This window comes from Episyrphus balteatus, chromosome 1 (genome assembly GCF_945859705.1).
Source record: "Episyrphus balteatus chromosome 1, idEpiBalt1.1, whole genome shotgun sequence".
Lineage (NCBI taxonomy): Eukaryota > Metazoa > Arthropoda > Insecta > Diptera > Syrphidae > Episyrphus > Episyrphus balteatus.
The window spans coordinates 124,450,355-124,474,027 of NC_079134.1; the positions used below are offsets into that span (position 1 = coordinate 124,450,355).

The 23,673-nt window shown below is 33.6% G+C and overlaps 2 protein-coding genes across 2 annotated transcripts in view; one reads left to right on the plus strand and one right to left on the minus strand.

Annotated features, from left to right (window-relative positions):
* LOC129906615 (terminal nucleotidyltransferase 5C) overlaps positions 1-23,673 on the plus strand; it is a 169,269-nt gene that overhangs the window by 31,762 nt on the left and 113,834 nt on the right. The window lies entirely within an intron of this gene.
* LOC129906616 (KRAB-A domain-containing protein 2-like) lies at positions 900-2,886 on the minus strand. The gene is made up of 2 exons (XM_055982432.1): positions 2,056-2,886; positions 900-1,996 (listed from the first exon to the last, which is right to left on the minus strand). Exons 1-2 carry the CDS (start codon positions 2,575-2,577, stop codon positions 1,676-1,678), a joined length of 843 nt encoding a protein of 280 aa, XP_055838407.1. The 5' UTR covers positions 2,578-2,886; the 3' UTR covers positions 900-1,675.

Here is a 23,673-nt window from a genome sequence, read left to right on the forward strand (position 1 = left end):
AAACAGACTATTTTCTAAAATGAGACCGTTCCTATTTTCATATTAATATTACAGTTTTTTTTATTTTTTTATTTTTGAAGTCTTTATTTTTTAAATTACAGAAGATATCAACATCTAAGTAAAAACTACCCCGTTCTGCCCCACGTTCTCCTACATTTAGAGCATTGACCAATTCCTCAAAACAATTTTGGACTGCATTCAAATTTTTGGGAGGTGTTTCTTTGGTACTTTTTTTTTAACGTTCGACACTTGACCTTGTTTCAAGATTCTTGAATAACTTGTAACGTTGTAACTCACGTACCGGATGTATGGAGTTTTTATTTGTTATGAGTTATGAGATGACATACCAAGTGAAATGTCTAATTTGACTGGAGTTTAGACAAAAAAATTTATTTAATACAGATATGTATAATAGCAGTAGTTGAAACAAGAAATTATAACTCACCTTTTGAATAAAATTATAAATTGCATCTAATAAAATCTCTGCTAATTATTTGTACATATAAAAGTAAATTGAGTTTTGAGTTATCTTTTTTAACAAAGAGAATAGGAGAGTATGCAAAAAACACATGTTGAAAAGATTGATTGATTGTTTTGTTTAAAGAAAATCTGACCTTGGTACAAAGCAAAAAAAAAAAACTAGATTAAACTTTCGACTTATTACGTGCAGTCTGTTTATAAAAAAGGTTTTTTTTCTCTTAAATTTGATCTAATCAATTAAAACTTAATTTATTGTTTATTGAAAGTGCAAAAAAAGTTGAAGAATTTATTAAAAAAACGATGTGTTTAGTTTCTTTTGAGGAAGTATTGTCTCTTTACGCAAAACCAATTTCTTCAAATTCTTGATTTCTCTCCTTATAGAAAAAAAAATTGAATCTCTCACTACGATTCCAGTAAAATACTTTTAAGAGAGATATATTTTATTTATAATTTTACATTTGTACACTTTTAACAAAACTATTTTTCTTTAAAGAAAATTAGCTTTTCCCCCGACTTGGAAAAGCATTCTTTAATTCATAATCCTGTTTAACATTCAAACAATGAAAATTTTTAGTTCTAAATTTCAAATCACCAAAACTCTTCATGGGTTAACAAAGGACACGTCATGAAATCAAATTGTCTTTCTTCAAATTCATCCACCACCTTTCGTTTCTTTCCTTTTCTTATCACATGAACAGCTGTCTTATTTGCACATAATTGACAAAATGGATTCTCCGAATAATCATTTGTCAATGCACAATTAAAATGCAATGGTCCATTACATTTCCAACAAAAAACTTCTGCCACCAAAATTTGTTCACAATTTAAACATCGAGTTGATAATAACGTCTGAGGATTATCACGATTTCGTTGTAAAGCTTCTTCATGACTCTTACTGATTTCTTTACGAATTTCATTGACTTCATTCAATTTTTGTCGGAATAAATCAATTTTTTGCTTAAATTCATTTTCAGTTTGTAACTCAAAATTAATTTGTTTATCTAGCAGAGAAATTGATTGACGATTACCAAAAAGTGCTTCAAATGGTGTACGTTTGATTGAAGGATTGAAACAACGATTTTTTAAACTTTGAATGATTCGCAGAGTGGAGGACCAATTATTTGAATTATTGTGTGATATCCAAGCAACAATTGTTCGGAATATATCTTGAGAGATTCGTTGAATAGGTTCTTGTTTAAATTCTCCTTTTACCAGCTTTACATTGCAGTTGTCCGAAAGATTTTGAAGGATCTGATAAAATTTCAAAGATATTAGAAGGTTGTAAAGTCGAATGAATGTGTATACCTACTTTATCACAAAGTCCATATTCATTTGAGCATAGAAGTACGTTAGGAATTCCGATCAAGCAAAATATATCAAAAAGGATATCAGCTATTTCTACCGGAGTGTTCGTCCTTAATGGCCGAAGGATCAAAAACTTCGTTTGATGGTCCTGATAATTCAATATGAATCGATAACCTTGATCTGTTTGCACTTCCATGTCAATAATGTCAATCTAAATTAATGGAATTCTATATATTTTTTTATGTAACAAAATGAAACAATTAAACCTACTTGACAACGTAAACTCAAGTCATCAGGTAAAGCATCCACCTTAACACTTGCAGCTTTTTCTTTATATTTCCTCTTTAGTGCACAAGTTGGACACAGCTTCAAATAGATCGCTAACACCTCTCTTGTGATATTGCAATACATTTTCTTTAACTCGAATTCCATGCCTTTCTCTTTCTTATGACCAATTTTCAAATGAGCATTATGTATAGCCTCAAACATATCACTCGCCTTGCAAAAGTGTATCATCGTTTTTGTTGATGGTGATGTATCACGTTCATTTTCATTTCGCTGGACCAATTTTTCATCACCATCAATTTTGATTATGTCAAATCTTCTAATCCGACGATAATGCAGCCCTGACAATTCTAAGCCACAACGTCGTCTTTCAATGGCTTCCTTAGTCTCTGCTATAAGTTCATTATAACGATCGTCTGTCATAAGGAGAGTTCGTTCCTTCCTAACTGACAATAGCTGATTTAATTGTTTTTCGAATTCAGTCTTGATTGTTAGAAACGCACACATTTTTTTAATTTGTTATTATTTGTTAACTAAACTTAACTTGTTACTTGCAATGCTGAATATTTACGACTGCGAAATAAATTCTCTTACCCGCTAGGCGAAGTGTATGCTTTATAATCTTTGAAGCTATAGCTTCCAGCAGATAGTTGTTGATACTATAGAAAATGAGATTCACATTCAAAGGCGGATTTTTATAGTTGAGAAAATTCTATGTTTTGGGCGCAGTTTGAAGAGGGCTCCAATTAGAAGTTAGGTTATTTTTGAATTAAAGGGGATATTTTGGAGAAATTGATATTTCTGACTTTATTTCAAGACAAGTTATTTGTAGAAACAAGCTTATCAAAATAACTTTGTATTCTACAGATATGATTGTTATTTCTTGTTATAAAATTGGAATTTTGACAAAATCCAGCCCTGGGTAGCAAGCCGGCATAATAAACAAATTTGTTTCAATCTCAAATTGTTTAATTCGATTATATTGTTAATTTATGAGCAGACAGACTGTAGTGTGTGTGTGTGTGTTGTTTATAGAGAATTCCCAATGGTGGCGAGACTTAGTCGACGACGACGACATTACGACGAAAAAGATGACCTTTGGAAATGTTTGTTATTTTGTATATTCCCTGAGAGGGAATCACGTGATGAATGGTATGTATCAGCTGTTTTAGCCATTAAATATATTCATAGATAAGGAATTTATAACACATGATCATTTCTCTCGAAGTACCTACTTTTAGAATTGTTCATTTTTTTCGTTGCATGTTTTTATGGGATTCAGATGAATTAACTGTTATAAGTGCGGGGAAAAACGGTCACTCAATGATTGAGTGATTTTTCTGATTCATTATAGTTTTCAGTTTATTTAGTGGTATTTACCGTAAATCGCTAGAAAAATACATATACAAACAGATTAATTCTATAGTCTTAATTTAGGTGCTCACTAAGAAGGGATGTTTTGAAATTCAAAATTTTTTTAGTAAGGTACACAAGGGTAAATTTAAATTTCGGCGAGAATATATATTTATACGAAGAATTATAAAGTTGTTGCTCTAAATTGAGCGTTTTAAGATTAAAAAAAAAAAACACACTTGTTGTCTGTGATGTCTTTTTTACGGACGATAACACTTATCGGCAAAAAACTAAAAAAAGTCGGGAGCAAGAACTTTATAAGGTGATTTTGATTGACTTTAGTGTGCTGAATTCAAAACTGTTTACAGATTTTTTCTATCACGTCTAGTTTTTGAGCTATACTCATCACTATTTTCGCTATAAAGCTTCAAAAACTAATTTTCAATTGAGTTTTTTTATGTTTAGTCAAAAATATATATTTTCCGTAATATGTTGCTCTTTATAAGTCCAAATCAGAAGAAAGCAAGATGGAATTTGATTCAAAAAACCATTCATTACTTTGAAAAAAATAATCAAGATTTTGAGATATCTGTCATAAATTTCTTTTTCAATATCTTTGGGAAAAAAAATAATTTTGAAAAAATATAAATACCTTTAGGACGTGTTAATATGGCGTTTTGAGATTGCATAAGTAGTTTTACAAAAAAAAAATTAACGGTTGTAACAACACATTATTGTTGTTAGCATGCAGTACCGCCTTTGCCTATTATTTTTATATTTTATTTTATATAAGTTTGAAATCAATGTCGCCTTTGACTATATTATTATTATTTATATTTTTTCTAAATTTCAAAGCCTCCTATTTTTTAAATAATTTATCAATGTTTTCTTGCTATAAAAGGAGAGCCAAAATTAGAATTAAATCACTTTCGACTTGAAAGTATTATTACAGTGTTTCCTTACGGCTTCTGTAATAACTGCGGAACACCAACCGCATAATAGCAAAGGGTAGGAACACCATAATAATACTCTTTCAATAGAAGTAGTACCAAACTTTGTAAATCATTTAATCCTCGTTTGTTCAATAAAACTACTATTTAAAATATCCTTTTGTGTCTGAGTTTTGCTTGGAAGATACCACAACACGACAACCGACTGAACAAGCTGTTACACGGTGATGTAATTCGATGTCAAATGTACCCAAAAAAACGCGTTTTTGACCTATTAATATTCAATTATTTCAAAAACGTGACGTGCCAGTGAAATTTTGACTTCAGATTCGGACTCAGCATACAAAATTCCTCTCGAAAAGTAGGGTTTGGTTTTTGCTCTATATCCGTTGCCGACCAGTGTAATCTAACAGGTTGTTTTTTAGATAAAAAAAAGGATTTAGAAATTATTTGTGAGAAAAATGGCGCTAACGATTTTGATTAAAATTTGTTTTGTATAGTATTAACACACACAAGAGCCAACTTTTGTTATAAAACTATTTTTTGTATCGTTTTACCTGCCATACAACGGCTTTGTTAATTTATGAAGTTCTCGTTAACGAAATAGCCGAGTTAAACCAAAACTTTAATAAAGAATCAATAAAAAATTTATAAAATTTTCAAAAAAAAAAAAAGTTTTGGATTCTTAAAAAATATTTCTTTATTTTTCTCAATTTTTTTTTTAAACGGGTGGATGAATTTTATCGAAATATAGTTTTATTTTGTTTTGAAAAAAAAAAGAAAATTTTATGTGTATAAAGTATATAATCTAACGATTTTCAAAATATATTTTTTCTTAAAATTCCTTTTTTACAATTTGTCAGAATGTCGATAAATGTAACTTTTAAATGGTAAAAGCTTTGGATTAGTATCTATTTTATTAAAAAACTTCCTCAGAAAGATCATTTTAAAGATATTTAGGTACTTACATTTTAAAACAGATTAGTTGGCGAAAAAATCAGTTTGTTTTATTATTTGCGTATATCTCATAAGCGTAATGCTAATAGGGGATCTTAAGGGCTCTCAGAATTTGGTCTTGTTCATCCCAAATCTTTACGGTTTTCGATTTAATGCAACTCTTGTAAAGTTTCGAAAAATCCCTACTTTGAAACAGTATTTTGCTTTCTGCGCTCATTATTGATTTTTGTTTTTTTTTTTTTTTACAATTCTTACTTAAAAATTGCCAAATAATTACGAACAATTAATTAATCAAAATATTTTTTATTTCATACGTCATTTCGCTGCAAATTAACTAATAGTTTCATTATTTTCAAATTAGCAAGATATATTCTTGTAGATGCTTAAACGTTCTACAAAAAATTCCTTGGAATCAAATTGATTGCTTCAACCCTTTAGAAGATATTTGTATCCAAATCGCAATGCATACGGGTCATAAGAAAACTATTGAAATCAGTGAGCATTGGTTTGGATACGAATATCTTCTAAACGGTTAAAGCAATCACTTTGATTCCAAGGAATTTTTTGTAGAACGTTTAAGCCCCTACAAGAATATATCTTGCTAATTTGAAAATAATGAAGTTTCAGTGAATTGGAAATTTTTTAAAAATATAAAATGTTTTTATAATTTTTTTTTAACTTTGACCTCGAATATCTTTAGAATGGTTAGATTAATAAAAAAAGTTAACAACACCTTTTTTGTGGAGGAATCAATTTCCAACAAGAATATGTCTTGCGCGTTTGATTATTAATAATTTTTCAATTTGTTACAAAATTAAGAACAAAAAACGAATTTTTAAAGATTTTCTCGATTTTTGGACATCAAATATCTATTCAACGGTTAGATAAACGAAAAAAGTGTGTAAGGCCTTTTTTGTAGAACGTTCAATTTCCTACAAGAATATGAAAAGAAATTTACTAAAAAGTCAATTAATAAAAAAAATTATTTTTTTTAGTAGAAGCTTGATGTAAAAATGGTAAATTGAAAAGCGGAGGACCTTCCCATTAAGATAAAGAGCTCATATTTGGTGTGTATATTTGTAACGAACGTCATCGACCTAAATCGGAAAAAGAAAAATCCCAAAGCCGATTCCGCCAACCTCTTATCACTTCTACTTGCTTTCTTGACCTAAGCCACAGGAACCTTAGGCCAAAAGTGATGAAAGGGTGTCTAGGCACTTGCAGCTCAGGCAAAATTGAACTCCCGGTAGCTCAACGACGGGTGAGGGTTCTTGCTGCTAGCCCCAGACATGGGTTACTTTTTTTTTTTTACTGCCTGCCTAAGTCTAACCATAAACTGTTCTTTCCTAAGGCCCGAATTTCGCTTCACAATCAACCTCAAAACAAACGGACTTTGATATTCAGTGAGAGGAAAAGCTGTTAAAATCCTCTCAGAGCTATCCCTTCCCTTCTACCTACGCCTTTGCTATGCTCTAATTATAAGCAAAGACCCCTTTTACAAACGCATGTGACTAATCTATCACATACGCAAAATTATCCCATCCCTACCATCCTATACCGACCCTACACATCCCTATATTGCCCCTTACTGACAACTCAAACTCATATCTTCACTCTGAACACGAGTAACTAAGTAATATGTATATATAAGTATATATATTTCCCATCAAAACATACATATACTTCCCATCAAATCATCAATCAGAAATTCCGAATATGAACCAACAAATATTTAAAATATACAAAAGTTTATTTATTTCAAAAATTTAACGACTTATGTATGTACTGTATGTACATAGATATCAAAATTTAAATCCAGATAAAAAAAAAATTTAGTTAGAAAACAAGCAAAAATATTAATTTAGTATGAGAACAAGCAAAATTTAAATTGACCAAATACCTAACTTTATCCCAATGTTTTTTCTTTATATCAATAATATAAATTCAACACTTACCCCTTTCAATGGGATTCACAAATCTTTACTTATTTATTGGCTTTTTCCAATTTCTCTTCCAAGAAGGGGGAGATGTAGGTGCACCTTCATTCCTTTCCGGGTATGTAGATATGAATTGTAGAAGCTAATTGTGATTTAAAAAAAATGCATTGGTAATAAATTTACATAAAGGTATGGTCGCTTTGAAATTTTAATGAAATCAAAAATATAAAAAAAATTTAATGATACTTAATTATATCCATTAGACGGCGATGACGACGACGACAGCGAGATGGTTGGTAGCAATTTCCCGAAATATAAAATGAAAATGCGTCCCTGGAACTTTCCACAACAAAACAAACAAAATTGAAATCTCAAACCAACAACTGTACCATTCGTATGTACCAAACCAAACAATTTTAAGTATGTAACCAGCGCAGGTGCAGATTACTCGGGTTATACATAGGCTTATGTGGAACTTCGATCGAAATTTACAAATTTCAATCGGATCGTCACAGCCAGTCGAAGATTTGGCATACGCTGTTGGTTGGTACTTACTCTGGTGGTGGTAGTTTGGTGGTTTCTGGAGAAGGTGGTGTTTTTTTGTTGTTTTGGTTGCAGTGAGACAGTTGATGGACTTATGCGGAACGTCGATTGACATACAATCGGGTCATCACAGCCAGTCGAAGATGTAGTTGAGGGTCAGCCAATTTTATGCAGGTAGGCGGACGACGACTTAGGTGCTGATGATGATGTTGATTTCGTTCGTTGTCTGGAGCGGCGGTCGAGGAATATTGTGGCACTTCGATTGTTAGACAATCGGCTCTTCACTTTCACTTGTAGAAGCAATTGTGTGGCGGCAAATCTTAGGTAGGCGGACGACTACGGTGGTGGTGGTGATGTAGTGTGAAACGGCGGCTGATGAGATATTTGTGGAACTTCGATTTTATACAATCGGCTCTTCACAATCAGCTGCAGTAGATGCTGGAGGTGAATTTTCACTTCCTTCAGACAACGGAGGTGGCTTGTGTGGAACTTCGATTGAAATTTCAATCGGATCGTCACAGCCGGTCGTATGCGCAACTAGAAGTTTTGGTAGGCAGACGACGACGACGGTGCTGCACGTGGTTAAGTAAATAAAAGTTTTATTACTTACTTGGCTTCCTGCGCAGGGGTTGCTGAAGGTGGACTACGGCTTATGTAGATTTGGCGGTTGCTTGAGGTGATGATGATTTTCTGGTGGTAGACGATGGTGCTGGTGGTGGAATTTGGTGACTTTTTGCCGATGATGGTGGCGGCGATGATGTTTTGGTGGATTTCTTGGGCAGTGGTGGTTGTGCGGATAGTTTTTCTTCTCTTTATGTTGTTTTTTTTTTTTTGGTGGCGGGCGGCAACTGAGGTTGTGGCACGTGGTGCGTATGCACTTTTCCGTGGAAATTTTGCTCTGATTCGAGGTGGCTTTTGTGGAACTTCGATTGAAATTTCAATCGGCTCGTCACTGCCAGTCGAAGTTGTGCAATAATTACTTTTTTTTTCACGGGCACACGAATTAACTTTTAACAAATCGCGCACTAAGATTTTATTTGACTTTTTTTTTGTTTTAATTGCCACTTGATTGACGCGACCAACCACGATGAAATCCACTTTCTAAAATGGGATTGCCCAAACTTTTGGGTGTCTGCCTTCGTATAAACTTGGCGTCACTTCCCCTACCAACGCATCTCGCTGTCGCTATAATTTTTCGCGAAAAGTTGAAGCGATGATTTACACGGAGGTTGAGTTTAAGTAGGGTTTAAAATTATTGAGATGAAAAAGAATTCTTTTGATATCTATGTACATTAAGTCGTTTTTTCAATAAATTTTACAATTTAAATGGCAATTCAGAAATACACAAAGAGAAATGTTATTGTTTTAATGCATTTTGTATTTTTATCGGAATATTTAGGTACGAAATTTTTGTCTCAGTTTCGACTCAACTCCCATGTAGCCCCATTAGCATTCAAATTGAGTTGGACAAAGGATCTAGTCTATTCAAATATTTCTCCCGCCCAGAATTATAGCGAAAACAATAAACGAGGTAGGAAGTGCAATTTTGACCACAAAAATTAAATTTTTGACTTTCTTGAAAAAGAATGATTTATTCTTTATGAATAATTCTGTATAATAATTTTCTGGTCAAAACTCACCCATCTATGAACGTTTAAAATTTTACCATAATCTGGGCGAAAGTTTCTCATAGACCAGAATCGCAAATTCGGAGTGCCTGGAGTTAAAGGCTGGAACACATTGCTGTTGCAATGCTAATAGCAATTTGGATGGAAATTTGTTTTCGGTGTAGCAAGAGGCTTCTACAAAACTTGAAATTTTTAGAACACCAGGTGCATAAAAAATTCAAGAATGGAAACGATTGGTAGTCGAACGAATACTTGAACCCCTTACCTCCCAAGAGTCTCGTGTTCAGGCTGATCTAGTCGGGCTTCTTATTACCAACTATGTTTTTACTACTGTATTTCAATTACGTACTATATCTTCTTAATTTATACAAATTATCTTGCTAGTCTTACCTTCTGATATCTTTTGTATGCGCTACGCCTAAGCTTTTACCAGCTTCATCAACCAACTCGAACAAATTATTACCTACTGCCTTGTGAATTATTGCCTTACAGAACTTTGGAGAAAGCTTTGCATTGATGCCCTTATTTGCATCACTTAATACGAAATTTCTCTTATAAACCGGTTCTCCAACTTTGAATTTGACCGCGGTACTCCGGGTGTTATAAACCTTTTCATATGTTTGATGAGCTTTTTCGAGAGAATCTTTAATGTAAGAATGAAGAATGTTCATTTTAGCTGATTTTGGTAAAATTTCTAACTCTGAATTATTAAGTCCGTCTAAATCCCTTAAAATTGAGTAATCGCTACCGTGCTCCATCATTCGCTGCCCAAAGAGTGCCTCGTAAGGTGACATACCTATCGCCGAGTGCACCGCAGTTCTTAATGCCGAACCGATTTGAGAAAGATTAACATCCCAATTCGATTGGTCAGTGTCGATATATGAACGGATCGCCGCCAAAATGGAACGGTTAACCCGCTCACTGGCGTTTGCCTGGGGCGAATATGAAGCGGTTTTTAAATGCGTTATTCCAAAACTTTTCATGCATTTACTAAACTCTTTACTAACAAATTGTTTCCCATTATCTGATAAGAGGGTTTCGGGAACACCAAAAATAAGAAAAATTTCATGGCGAAGAAAATTAAGAGCGGTTTCTGACGTTGCTTTTTTAAGAGTTTTAATAAATACGAATTTTGTAAGTTGGTCCAATACAACAAATACATGAGTGTTTCCAACTTTAGAACGTGGGTAAGGTCCCAAAAAATCTATATATACGTGTTGGAAAGGACGATCTACTGTAAAGGCTTTTCCCATCGGAGCTCTTAGAATCATATTAGGTGCTTTAGTAGTTTTACAGACATCACAGTTAGAGACAAATTCCTTAACTTGCGTAGCCATATTGGGCCAGTAAAATTGCTGTCTCAATCTATAAAGTGTTTTGGCCAAACCACCATGCGCAGCCCTCGGTGGACAATGCGCAAGAAGAACCAAGTTATTAACGAGTCCCGGAGGAACCCACAGCTTCCAAGTTAGATCTTCTTGAAGCGCATTGCCATTGCTATGTCTGACCTTTTTGTAAACATACCCGCCGGAAAGACGAAGGTCAGGCAACTGATCTTTATTCTTTTCCACTGTCTCTATGATTTGCCGATACTCCTTCGATTGAAAGCTCGGGTCAGACAAGTCTAAATGCAGCACTTCGCAAGATTCTTTTGAGGTTGAGCCTATGGCTTCAATTTCATAAGCACGGGAGAGTGCATCAGGTACCACATTTAGACTGCCCTTCCGGTGCTCTATATCGAAAACGTATCCTTGTAGCTCTAGGCTCCACCGGGCCAATCTTCCCCTTAGATCCTTCAAGCCCATTAGCCACTTCAGGCTAGCATGGTCTGTAATCACCTTGAATTTATAACCCTCGATGTAAGGCCTGAATTTCTTTATGCCCAATACGGCTGCTAAGCACTCTCGCTCTGTGACGGAATAATTCTTTTGTGCATCGTTAAGTTTGTGCGAAAAGTAAAAGATAGGTCTTTCATCCCCATTATCGTCTTTTTGGCACAAGACTGCCCCTATTCCCGTTGACGAAGCATCGCAAAGAAGAATAAACTGTTTCGTATAGTCGGGATTGACTAAAACTGGCTTCGATGTTAACATTTCCTTAATCGCATTAAATGACTTGATAGCCTTCTCCCCAAAGTGAAACTTTACTCCTTTCTTCAGAGTGTCTGACAAATCCGCGGCTAGTGTAGAAAAGTTTCGAACAAACCTTCGGTACCAGCCCGCCATTCCTAAAAAGCGTCTGACTTGTCTGGATGTTTTCGGTATAGGAAAGTCATTAATCGCTGATACTTTCTCTGGGTCTACCTTCAACAAGCCATGTCCTACTATAAACCCTAAATATTTTACCTCTTTATAGCAAAATTTGGACTTTTCAACATTTATAGTGAGACCTGCATCTTGAAGTTTTTCTGCAACTAATTTCAAAAGTTTCATATGCTCTTCAAAGGTAGTTGAGAAAATCAATAAGTCATCTAGATATACAAAAATTTTGGTTCGTAACTCATGCGGAATGACTTTGTCCATGAGCCGACAGAGACGTTGAGGAGCGTTGCAAAGCCCGAAGGGCATAACTTTGAAATGATATAACGGCCTACCGGGGACCGTGAACGCTGTTTTCTCCCGCGAGCCTTGCTCCAGCGGTATTTGCCAAAACGCGTCTTTTAAGTCAACACTTGAAATATAAAAGGTATCGGCAAGTCGACCAAGAATGGATGAAATGTGCGGCATCGGATATGCATCGGTTTTCGTTTTTTCGTTGACTTTACGAAGGTCGATACACATCCGCATTTTCTCTCCACGTTTGACGAGAACGACGGGGGAGCTCCAGGAGCTATTACTTTGTTCGATAACACCCATATCAAGCATGCGCTTTAATTGCACATCTAGCAGGGCTTCTACCGCTGGAGACACGGGGTAGTGGCGCTGTTTTATTGGCGCATGGTCCCCGGTATCTATTATGTGCTCTTCCAAACACGTTTTCCCCAAACCTTTCTTTAAAAATGACGGAAACATGTTTATGACATTTTCTAACTCCAACGACTCTTCATCTGTTAGCTCATGGGCAACCGAGAGCGCACTTTCTCTCTGACACTCATTTCCCAAAACATCGTTGCTTACTGAAATGGTTTCTAACTCTAATGAATGACTTTGAGTTTTCGGAATCAAGTCCGGAGCAATATTGAATTTTTCCCAAAAGTCAATACCAAGATACAATTCTTGGGTTAACGATGGAACTACCAAAAGCGTAAGGTCTCTAACTAACTTTTTGAATTTTATTTTAACTACTACCTTTCCCACAATATCCTGTTTCTTACCATCAGCTGTTGTCACTGCTGCAGACAATTTTGTAAGAGCTATATTGTTCTCTTTTAAGAACTGGACACCTTTTGAACCTATGCAACTTATACAGGCACCACTGTCTAATAGACCAAGCCAATCTCTGTCAAACATTTGTACCGAGACGTATGGGCGCGGGTCATTATTTGAATTTACTAATGTAGTTGTAGCAATAGACCGGTGTAGTTGCTTTTTACTACAAAAACGTTTCCTTAAACGATTTACTTTTGACGAGATCGGGGCACTATTAGTACTGAAAATTCGATCTCTAACTTTATAATATTCTTCAAGGCGTTGATGAAGGCTTTTCGGTGGCTGTTGGGCTATTTCTGGCTTTCCTTCTTCTATATTCCCTGGAGGAAGGAGATTTTCAGAGCGTCGCAATACTCTGAAAGAAGGAGACTGATTTTCTTTTTGAGTTAGTTCGCCGGATCCGGTTTCTTTGAGCAATTCTCTCCGGCCGAAAGATTGCTCTTTGAAACGTTTCCCGAACATTTAGGGCATTTAGGAAGGGTCGTATTCTCAAGACCACATTTATAACAAAATAGAATGCGCTGTTCAACTGGACAATAGATATAAGTATGTCCGGATTCCTTGCAGTTCCAACATTTAATAGAACTTGGATCACGACGAGAAAAATTTACTGCCTCAATTTGAGATTGTGAAACAGATGGTTCAGTATCTAAGGGATCTGAAATTTCACTTACTACTTTGCGAAAAGGAGGGTTTGGTTGAAGTTTCTGACGTGGAACTTCGTGGTCATTTATAAACTTTTCAATAGTTCGGCAGACATGAACCATTTCCGGGATACTATGGGTGTTGAAAGTAATGAGTTGCTCTCCCAACTTCCTTTTAACGTTTTGTTTTAAAATTTCAATGAACTCTCGGTCAGTCTTGGGATTTCGGAGTTTAGAATTCAGAACCATAAGGTCTTCGTAGAAAGAATCAAAGGATTCGAAAGCACCCTGTCTTCTTTCAGACATTCGACGTGACAATTCAAAATCGGTGTCAAGACTTCGGTACTGTTCTATGAGTGCAAGTCGCAAGGTAGGCCAATTCACTGAAGGATTTCTTTTCACATAAATCCAGTACCAAGTTTTAACAGGTCCCGTTACGAAAAAGTGAAAATTTTTCACAACATCGTCATAAGAAACACAATAAGCCGTTTTATGCTTTTCTAAACGAAACAAGAAGTCATCAACATCCATGTTCTTATTATCGTAGTGTAAATCCCACTTGTGATAGTTTGGATACTTTCCACCAACGTAAGGTGCATGGGATGTTGTTGGAAGATCCGACGCTGTTTGAGGTGAAGGGTCACTAAGATTCAAATTTCTGAACTGAGATAAGAAATGGTCTACATTGGAGCTGAGAGGCATATTGACGGGATAAATTGGTTCATTCATAGCTGGGTTATTCCGTGGAGGATTAGCTGAAGTACCTCCCGCAGGAATATTTGGTACATTGGGAGTTGGAAAAGATGCCAAGTCCCTATCAGCTGTTGGGTTTCTATTTATTGGGCTGCTAGAGGATTTATTGAGAGCCTCAGTGACTATGGAAGCCAACTCTTGACGAAGAATTTGTCTTGTCTTATCAAGTTCTTCTTGAATAAATCTACGGTCCTCAGTGCGACTGAGACCTATAGTTCCTGAAACAACTTCGTGAACGTAATGTTCAAATCTCTCAACTTCTCCGTTACTATTATCATCTTCATTAGCAACATTAGGTCGAAATTGTGTTGGTACCGCCGGTAAACCTCCAACTGCGCCAATTAAATTCGGTGACTGACGAGGTTCTGAACCGGTTGCAGTTGGATCAACGGAACGAGGGACTCCTTCATTAGCTTGAGAATCTGCCATATCAGGAAGGTTCTGTATGTTCTGATTCTTTGATTTAGGTTTACGTTTATTATACTGTCTATTCTGGTTTAAACTTGAATATATCTGTCTTGTGGTTCGACTAGGATATCTGCTACTGTGAGGCCTATCTTCAGGATTGGACATATCACGTAGTAACTAATATCGACTCGAATTAATTTTCTTACTTATAAGGAATTCAATTTTAAGTTTTTTGCAACAAAATTATTTTCAAATGCACTTAAATACTTTTCAAATCGAAATTTAAATTATTGAAACTGCAAAAAATTTTCAAAGTTATTCAATCGACTTAATAATTCAATATAGCTTTTCTTTTTTTTCAAGAAAATATAACGTCTTAAAGAACTTAAATTTTTTTTTCCTATTTTTTTACTATGCATGTAACAAAAAAAAAAAATCCAAGTATGTAAAGCAAAACTGCAAGTAAAATTATCTCACTCGAGACTCGACAACTTTACTTTCGAAAACAAAAGAAATTCAAAAATGATTCAATCGCTTTGAACCGATTTATTATAATTCAAAATATTAGAATGTTATTATTCAATGAAAACAATAAACATCTGCATCCAAATACATATGTATATAAATATGCATGTATGTACTTATTCGTATTTATGTACACGTAAATATATTTTTTTTTTTTTCTCAACTCAACTAAATTTTTCGAAAACTCAATCAAAATTCCAAAATGATTCAATATCTTAATACTTAATACTTCAAAATACTATTTTCTTTTCTTAAACGTAATGTCTTTAAATGATTTTTTTTTTTTTAATGTAATATTTTCATTCGCATAAGGGATGTGTTTGGTCAGAATAAAATAGATAGGGATGAGAATTATTCTAAATATCAACGTATAAAACTTCAATGTTCAATAAAATATCAAGCAAATTTAAAATGAGCTGCAATCTAAAATGAGGAACTATTTCAACTCAACGATCGGTCTCGCTTGTCATAAGCTTGACTTTACTCTCTGATTGAGAAAATGTTATGCCACGCAACAGCCATAAGTGAAGATCATACTCTAATTCAATTACCGGACGTAAACATTTATTAACCCAAACATCGAAACAAATTCTCACCAAATATTATATGCAACAATCATAGATGTAGAATCTTAAAAGTCAATGAATCTATCGGCCATATAAATTTGATAAGTATGAAACGTGTCTAGAGAAGTAAAGTATTCTGTTAATGATAAAACTTGCAATCATTCATAAATGCGGAACGATTTCAACACATTTACTGGTCAAGTTTCATCAAATAAAGAAAAGATGGAAAAATTGAAAATAAATTTTTAAGTTTTAAAATTTCTTTTAAGTGACTGTGAATTATAACGCAAAATTTCGGGCCCCACGTTGGGCGCCACCTGTAACGAACGTCATCGACCTAAATCGGAAAAAGAAAAATCCCAAAGCCGATTCCGCCAACCTCTTATCACTTCTACTTGCTTTCTTGACCTAAGCCACAGGAACCTTAGGCCAAAAGTGATGAAAGGGTGTCTAGGCACTTGCAGCTCAGGCAAAATTGAACTCCCGGTAGCTCAACGACGGGTGAGGGTTCTTGCTGCTAGCCCCAGACATGGGTTACTTTTTTTTTTTTACTGCCTGCCTAAGTCTAACCATAAACTGTTCTTTCCTAAGGCCCGAATTTCGCTTCACAATCAACCTCAAAACAAACGGACTTTGATATTCAGTGAGAGGAAAAGCTGTTAAAATCCTCTCAGAGCTATCCCTTCCCTTCTACCTACGCCTTTGCTATGCTCTAATTATAAGCAAAGACCCCTTTTACAAACGCATGTGACTAATCTATCACATACGCAAAATTATCCCATCCCTACCATCCTATACCGACCCTACACATCCCTATATTGCCCCTTACTGACAACTCAAACTCATATCTTCACTCTGAACACGAGTAACTAAGTAATATGTATATATAAGTATATATATTTCCCATCAAAACATACATATACTTCCCATCAAATCATCAATCAGAAATTCCGAATATGAACCAACAAATATTTAAAATATACAAAAGTTTATTTATTTCAAAAATTTAACGACTTATGTATGTACTGTATGTACATAGATATCAAAATTTAAATCCAGATAAAAAAAAAATTTAGTTAGAAAACAAGCAAAAATATTAATTTAGTATGAGAACAAGCAAAATTTAAATTGACCAAATACCTAACTTTATCCCAATGTTTTTTCTTTATATCAATAATATAAATTCAACACTTACCCCTTTCAATGGGATTCACAAATCTTTACTTATTTATTGGCTTTTTCCAATTTCTCTTCCAAGAAGGGGGAGATGTAGGTGCACCTTCATTCCTTTCCGGGTATGTAGATATGAATTGTAGAAGCTAATTGTGATTTAAAAAAAATGCATTGGTAATAAATTTACATAAAGGTATGGTCGCTTTGAAATTTTAATGAAATCAAAAATATAAAAAAAATTTAATGATACTTAATTATATCCATTAGACGGCGATGACGACGACGACAGCGAGATGGTTGGTAGCAATTTCCCGAAATATAAAATGAAAATGCGTCCCTGGAACTTTCCACAACAAAACAAACAAAATTGAAATCTCAAACCAACAACTGTACCATTCGTATGTACCAAACCAAACAATTTTAAGTATGTAACCAGCGCAGGTGCAGATTACTCGGGTTATACATAGGCTTATGTGGAACTTCGATCGAAATTTACAAATTTCAATCGGATCGTCACAGCCAGTCGAAGATTTGGCATACGCTGTTGGTTGGTACTTACTCTGGTGGTGGTAGTTTGGTGGTTTCTGGAGAAGGTGGTGTTTTTTTGTTGTTTTGGTTGCAGTGAGACAGTTGATGGACTTATGCGGAACGTCGATTGACATACAATCGGGTCATCACAGCCAGTCGAAGATGTAGTTGAGGGTCAGCCAATTTTATGCAGGTAGGCGGACGACGACTTAGGTGCTGATGATGATGTTGATTTCGTTCGTTGTCTGGAGCGGCGGTCGAGGAATATTGTGGCACTTCGATTGTTAGACAATCGGCTCTTCACTTTCACTTGTAGAAGCAATTGTGTGGCGGCAAATCTTAGGTAGGCGGACGACTACGGTGGTGGTGGTGATGTAGTGTGAAACGGCGGCTGATGAGATATTTGTGGAACTTCGATTTTATACAATCGGCTCTTCACAATCAGCTGCAGTAGATGCTGGAGGTGAATTTTCACTTCCTTCAGACAACGGAGGTGGCTTGTGTGGAACTTCGATTGAAATTTCAATCGGATCGTCACAGCCGGTCGTATGCGCAACTAGAAGTTTTGGTAGGCAGACGACGACGACGGTGCTGCACGTGGTTAAGTAAATAAAAGTTTTATTACTTACTTGGCTTCCTGCGCAGGGGTTGCTGAAGGTGGACTACGGCTTATGTAGATTTGGCGGTTGCTTGAGGTGATGATGATTTTCTGGTGGTAGACGATGGTGCTGGTGGTGGAATTTGGTGACTTTTTGCCGATGATGGTGGCGGCGATGATGTTTTGGTGGATTTCTTGGGCAGTGGTGGTTGTGCGGATAGTTTTTCTTCTCTTTATGTTGTTTTTTTTTTTTTGGTGGCGGGCGGCAACTGAGGTTGTGGCACGTGGTGCGTATGCACTTTTCCGTGGAAATTTTGCTCTGATTCGAGGTGGCTTTTGTGGAACTTCGATTGAAATTTCAATCGGCTCGTCACTGCCAGTCGAAGTTGTGCAATAATTACTTTTTTTTTCACGGGCACACGAATTAACTTTTAACAAATCGCGCACTAAGATTTTATTTGACTTTTTTTTTGTTTTAATTGCCACTTGATTGACGCGACCAACCACGATGAAATCCACTTTCTAAAATGGGATTGCCCAAACTTTTGGGTGTCTGCCTTCGTATAAACTTGGCGTCACTTCCCCTACCAACGCATCTCGCTGTCGCTATAATTTTTCGCGAAAAGTTGAAGCGATGATTTACACGGAGGTTGAGTTTAAGTAGGGTTTAAAATTATTGAGATGAAAAAGAATTCTTTTGATATCTATGTACATTAAGTCGTTTTTTCAATAAATTTTACAATTTAAATGGCAATTCAGAAATACACAAAGAGAAATGTTATTGTTTTAATGCATTTTGTATTTTTATCGGAATATTTAGGTACGAAATTTTTGTCTCAGTTTCGACTCAACTCCCATGTAGCCCCATTAGCATTCAAATTGAGTTGGACAAAGGATCTAGTCTATTCAAATATTTCTCCCGCCCAGAATTATAGCGAAAACAATAAACGAGGTAGGAAGTGCAATTTTGACCACAAAAATTAAATTTTTGACTTTCTTGAAAAAGAATGATTTATTCTTTATGAATAATTCTGTATAATAATTTTCTGGTCAAAACTCACCCATCTATGAACGTTTAAAATTTTACCATAATCTGGGCGAAAGTTTCTCATAGACCAGAATCGCAAATTCGGAGTGCCTGGAGTTAAAGGCTGGAACACATTGCTGTTGCAATGCTAATAGCAATTTGGATGGAAATTTGTTTTCGGTGTAGCAAGAGGCTTCTACATATTCTAGAGGGGTCTAGCAATCGATTTTTCGGAGTACCAAATCAAAACAAAGAATTTCGATTTTTTTGACCCACCCTACTGTATATGTTCATATTTTTTACTGATATCGGAGTTGTAAATTTTGTTCATTTAACAGATACAAATATTTAACAAAAAAAAAGTTTTATGATCATTATTTCAAGCTTTCGATTTCTTAAAAACTGTTAAATAGTTGTCATACACTAGTAAAAAAAAAATTTAGGATTTTAAAAAAATTAATTTTTTTTAGTGGTTTTCACGAGGCCGTAATTAAAATGAAAAATGCTCATATTGAAAGTTTGAAAATTAAATTTGAAAGCTCTTCAATAGTTTAGTTTTCAGTTGTTTTATATAAAAATATTTGAAAGCACGTAGTTCTAAGAAAATGTAGGACAGGTATTTTAACTGCGTTCCCTTGCGCACATTTATCAACTACAAAGTACTTAAAGCTACTTTGATCTACTTTTACACTATTGAAAAAGTAGTTTAGAGCAGTTACGTATAAGTACTAAGCAACAGACAAATTTTCCCAAAGGAACGCAGCTTTTGTATTTTTTTTTCAATACACCATTACTAAGATTCAAAAGTTTATACATTCAGCTTTAATTAGTAGCTAATTTCTTAAATTTGTACATATATGATTTTTATGTCACGAAATTAAGAATAGAAAATGACTGTTATGATGTTTTCAAACTTAAACTTCTTCCTCTGTAAACGAAATCTATTTTTTAAATTTCAATGGAAGACAATATTGTAGTAGATTTTTTCTCGACAAGATCAATGAACATGTTTATCGATTAGCCATATCGCCATTGACGACGAAAGACAAATATCAACAATCATATTCTGGATTAAGCTTTATTGAGATTCCAGAGTTTCTAGGTACAAAGAAAGGAAAGCGTTAACTGATATTTATACAAGCATTTCCAAATTTTAAACCACAAATCAGTATTTTTGTTTTAATTTTTTTCCCCATTTCTTTATTAATCTAGTTTAGCCAAAGCTTTACATTTTAATTAAATACAAACGCATTAAAGCTCATTACCTGTCCTGTGTTATCGGTGTTTTGACATATTCCCATGCTTGTTTCGAGGTCAAAAGCTACATAAATCTATTTTTTGTTGCTGTTTTGTTTTCAATGTAAACGCTTCACTATCAATTCAATTGCTTATATATATGTTAATTATTGTAAGTATGTATACTTAAACAAGCTTGTCGCTGGTGCTGCCACCGGTGGCAAGCTTATCGTTCATTAACCTGTATAGCTGAACGATTATAACATTTTAAGTGTTTTAAATATATAATAATATAAAGCACGATTTGTAACAAGCATCGTGAGCCTCTTACCGATTTGTTGATTAATAAAAAAATTGCACGAGAATATTGGGTATCTACGTAAGAACGAAAATTTATATATTTTTGTTATAATATTAATTATTTTCAATTTGATTGACAACACTACTTTAATGCAAGTACATCAAGTCAATTTTGACAGAAATAAAAATTTCATCATCTAAGCAAGTAATAAAGTCTACCACGTTGCACTATAATATACGGCTATTTCACTGAGGTTTTTAGATTGCTTGACATTATCAGTTGTTTATTGCATAGGCACAGTAAATGATAATTATAAATTAATTGAAATATCAAATTTAAAAAAAAAAACAACTGTTGCCTATCAACGAGGGGGCACAATTGAGCTTAAGCTCTTGTTCTCAGTACAATTTCTTGAGATCTACCTATGTTATTTTTTTAAGATAGATCTCAAGAAAATTTTCTGAAATTTAGAAAGAGCTTAAGCTTAATCTTTTTGCATTTGACCCACACTATGTACACTTGAATCTACATCAAATTATAAGATTTTAACAATTTGACAAAGTTGTGATTACAATAATATTTCTTAATATCAATAGCATACATTAATTTTAAGAACAATTAGTACGTATACTTTAAGGGTTTTTCGAGAATCAAGTCTCTTAGTGGACACACTATTTCAAAATAATAAAAAAACAAAATCCCCTAATTTTTGCAGATGTGCTGCCCCACGTTGCGAATAGGGGTATTTGACCCAAAAAGGTGATCAAAATAATTTGTTGGTATTTTTAAAAAGTGTAATTAATAAATACAAAAATTACTTACCATATTTTACAATTTTTACATTTTGTATTAACCAATAAGATTTCTCAATATAAAAAAAGTTACACATACGCCATAGTGACCCGCAGTTAGAAAGTAGACAAAATAATTAAAACAAATTTTTAGCTGATTAGACAATTAAACCAGTTCACCTTTGTTGACTATTCAATAAATTTCAAATTTAAATTGCTCTTAAGAAAAAAAAAATTGTTGAAATTGGAGCGAATCAGAAATAAAAAATTGTTCTATGGTAGGAACCAGTATGATTTTTGAAAATAAACTTTTTTCATCAAAAGATAGACTTTGTTATGAAACAAACTTTTGATTTTTTTCATCAAAATTTTGAACTGCTTTAAGAAAATTAAACTTTTATTAAATTGATAAAATGAAGGCATTGATTTTTTATAAAAGAAGGGAATAATTTTAAATTGAAAATCTGCTTAAAATATATTTGTTTCTTTGTTATTTTTATTTTTTTTAGTAGGTACAGTGATAAAAACGAAACTAATGACTTTTGTTTAGAAAAATTGATAAACTATTCGCATAATACCTATTAGTTCACCCCTAATGATTAATTTCATTGGGCACGTTCAGGAAATATTAGGGACTAGATATTTAGGCTACGTCACTTTCTGAACGGAAATTTAAGTAAATTGACTAAATTTGTTTGGATGTGATGCTATTGTCAAATTTCAAAATTTATTTAAGAATTTTACCGGTCGCATGGGTAAGACACCAAATTTCACTTAACTTGAATGAATAAATAATATTAATTATAACCGATAATGCACTTTTTACTCGTTTTTCACACAAATACATTTAATTTTGATAAATTAGTTCTTTAATTCAAAACAATCAGCTGTCATGTTGACAAAAAAAACTTTCCTAAATTTTTAGGGAAAATTTTCTTGCCTAACTTTCCAGTTAGCTTTCCAATAAAATTACCTAAATTGGAAAGATTTTTTTTGAAAATAAATAGATTTTCATATTTCAGAGACCGAGAAATTACCTAAATATTTAGTGCCTAACGTTTCTGAACCTGCCCATTTTTATCAAAGTTTATTCTATTTGATTTGGCCTTCAGGAGTCTGAAAAGGAAACATTTTCAGGTAAAATTTATCTTCATAACGTGTATCCAACCTTTAAACAGAAGCCGTTTAAGTATATTCAAATTAAATAAATTCAAATTCAAATGTCTTCACATAAAAATAAATAGATTTTCATATCAAATTAAATGAATTCTTTTAAATTGAAACATTCAAGAACATAAAGTAGAGACATCCCTGCATTTTACTTTGAAAAAAACTCTCCATTTTCTTTACAATATTTCTTTAAAGTTATCAGAACGTTTTGAACTAATTTTCGAATTTTTTTTACCTAATCAACTCTACTTATATACAAATAAAATTTTAACTTTGAAGCAAAAATATAGAATATAATTATTAAATTTTATTAATCACGTTTTTGGCAAACTTTGTTTACAAAAAAAAGTACTTAATTTTATAATAAGTAGGTATTAAATTATTGTTGAATATTGAAATAAATGAAATTTGATAATCATAACTGGTTTACGGACAATTTCCAAGTGTTTGAACCTGTTTTGAGTTTAAACAATGTGCAAAACAAATTTTTTAACAAATAAACTTGAAATATTTACTGCATTATACTTGTTATTTATTAAAAAAATATCTGGATTATTATATTAAAACCGTACACAAAAACGAATACATACATACGTAAGAGGATATTAGCCTTTCTTATCGTTGCATGCTCGTGACTGCAGATTTATTCAATTTTAATTTTGTTTTGTTGATATGTTCTTGTTGTAATCAGCTGATTAGATGAAATAATTTGAGATCAATGAATTTTTATTTCCGTTACGAAATGTTACTAAGTGAAAGAATTTTTATAATGATAATGCTAATTCATGTGTTTTTTTTTTTTTTTGTAATTCTTTGTTCTGTGTTAGTTAATCAGATAATTGGACAGAAGGGATGAAAAAAGTTAAGGGATGTATTCGAAGAGGATGTGAATTGAAGTGTGGTGGTGTTTGATAAAGTAAGAAAAAAAAGCTCTAGTCATACAAACACTTTGATATTTTTGTGTCAGTCATTCAAAGCTTACATGGACCAGAATTTATTGACATTTAATTTTCTTAAAAATAAAAAAATTGCTTTGCGATCAGTTTCATCATTTTTAAGAACTATATGTAATTTTTAAGAACTTTTTGTAAATTTTTGTTAACAATTCCCTAAACAAATAAAAACTCAAACTTTTTTTTTTGAATAA